General features: G+C 51.8%; 1 protein-coding gene across 1 annotated transcript in view; it reads left to right on the plus strand.

Moving 5' to 3' along the window:
* Positions 1-2,207, plus strand: part of LOC106813345 (zinc finger protein ubi-d4-like) — a gene marked incomplete at its 3' end in the record, with an annotated part of 22,421 nt that overhangs the window by 6,188 nt on the left and 14,026 nt on the right. Inside the window, 2 exon segments of the mRNA XM_014817471.1 lie at positions 421-629; positions 1,568-1,649. Coding sequence (XP_014672957.1) covers positions 421-629; positions 1,568-1,649 — 291 coding nt within the window.

Genomic DNA, 2,207 nt, shown 5'->3' on the forward strand with positions numbered 1-2,207 from the left:
CGTCACCGCGTGTTGACCGTCGCTGTGTGTTTGCTGTCGCCGCGCGTTCGCCGTCGCCGTGTGTTCACCGTCACCGCGTGTTGACCGTCGCTGTGTGTTTGCTGTCGCCGCGCGTTCGCCGTCGCCGTGTGTTCACCGTCACCGCGTGTTGACCGTCGCTGTGTGTTTGCTGTCGCCGCGCGTTCGCCGTCGCCGTGTGTTCACCGTCACCGCGTGTTGACCGTCGCTGTGTGTTTGCTGTCGCCGCGCGTTCGCCGTCGCCGCGCGTTCGCCGTCGCCGCGCGTTCGCCGTCGTCGTGTGTTCACCGTCACCGCATGTTCCCCGTCGCCGTGTTTGCCATCGTCGTGTGTTCGCCGTCGCCGCGCGTTCGCCGTCGCAGCGCGTTCACCGTCGTGCGTCCGCCGCCGTTCCCTCCGCAGACGAGCACCAGATCACGACGGTGGAGAACACGGCGCTGAGCAGCAGCGACGACGTGGCGCCCTCTGCTGCTGTCGCCGAGGAGACGAGCAAGGACGTGTGGTACAAGGACTACGACGAGCTGAGCGACCCGCCGGACGCCGGCGAGATCGAGGACGTCGACTCGGACGAATACGAGGACTACTCGACGCGCCGCTCTCGCAAGAAGAAGGTAGCGACGCGAGAACGAACGCGGCTGCGGTGGCGGGGAGGGGGGTGACGGGCGCGCGGGGGGTGCGGTAGTGTGCGATGACGGGCGTGCGGTGGCTGCGGTAGTGTGGCGGTGATGAGCGTGGGATTAGGGATGGTGTGGGTGCTGGTAGCTGTATTGGTGGTGGTCGTTGTGATAGCTGTGTTGGTGTTGGTTTGGGTTATGTTAGCTGTGTTTGTAGTGTTCTGGGTTATGGTAGCTGTGTTTGTAGTGTTCTGGGTTGTGGTAGCTGTGTTTGTAGTGTTCTGGGTTGTGGTAGCTGTGTTGGTAATGGTCTGGGTTGTGGTAGCTCTGCTGGTGTTGGTCGGGGTTGTGGTAGCTCTGCTGGTAAAGGTCTGGGTTATGTTAGCTGTGTTTGTAGTGTTCTGCGTTATGGTAGCTGTATTAGTGATAGTCTGGGTTGTGGTTGGTAGCTACAGTACGTAATCTATTATCCGAAACCCTTGGGACCAGACTAACACGTTTCGGAATTCGGAATTTTTCGGATTTCGGAATGGTCGTACTGTACAGATATACATACCGTATATCCCGCAACTAGCCAGTACTAAAACCAAGTTTTCAAGAGGCCAAGTGCTATACCAGTACAGTACAATATGTATGAGTAATGACAAACACATTATTATTTCTGCACTGATCCTTGTGTGGCCAAACTCGAGCTTTGGTGTGCAGACAACCTCCACGAAAAAACTTTAGATTTTCTGAGCTTTTCGGTTTTCAGAATTTCGGATAATAGATTCTGTACTGTATATTGGTGCTGGTGTACTTCTTTTACTACACTATAAACTGGATTGAAGTCTGCTTCACATATAGATAGACACTGGATGCTATTCATCTAGTGGATATCACTCGTATAATGGACAGCATTTAATATTCTTCTTATATTTTATTGTACGCTGAAGCCACCTGCCAGGAAAAAGAAGGAGAAGGATGCAGGGAAGACGGAAAAGGAGTTGGAAGTTGAGAAGCCATATTGTTGTGATAGTAAGTGTAAATTAATTGCATTACTTACCTACGTACTTAATGACGAACGATGTGTAGAATGTACTAGCGCTTTTTGTGTCTGAATGTCTTAATCATCGCCTGACTTTTCGTTGTTTGAATAGCTCAGTAATTACTAACATTTTCATGCGCTCATCTATATTGTCTCATGGCATGCTTATGTATTAACAAAACTTCTCGTATTTACTGGCACTGTGCTACTAGTAAGTCCAGCTGTATGATCACTTTCTAAACCGTAACGTTTCTCAGCCTTGAGGCAAACACTTTGTTGTTACTATTTATGTATCTCTCAATGTTTAAAACATTCTCATCTGTTCCTATGTAATGCCACTTACAGTGCTCATCTTGGAACTTCTCTCTCTCTCTCTCTCTCTCATCTCCTATCCCTCTCCCTCCACCTCCCTCCCTCTCCCTCTCGCTCCCCCTCCCTCTCGTCCCTCTCTCTCTTCCCCTCCCTCCCTCACTCACTCCTCCTCTCTCCTCCTCTCCTCGGTCCTCTGCCGCTCCCCTCTCTCTCCCTCTCTCCCTCTCTCACTCTGC

This window comes from Priapulus caudatus, unplaced genomic scaffold, assembly GCF_000485595.1.
Source record: "Priapulus caudatus unplaced genomic scaffold, Priapulus_caudatus-5.0.1 Scaffold758, whole genome shotgun sequence".
In the NCBI taxonomy this organism is placed as follows: domain Eukaryota; kingdom Metazoa; phylum Priapulida; class Priapulimorpha; order Priapulimorphida; family Priapulidae; genus Priapulus; species Priapulus caudatus.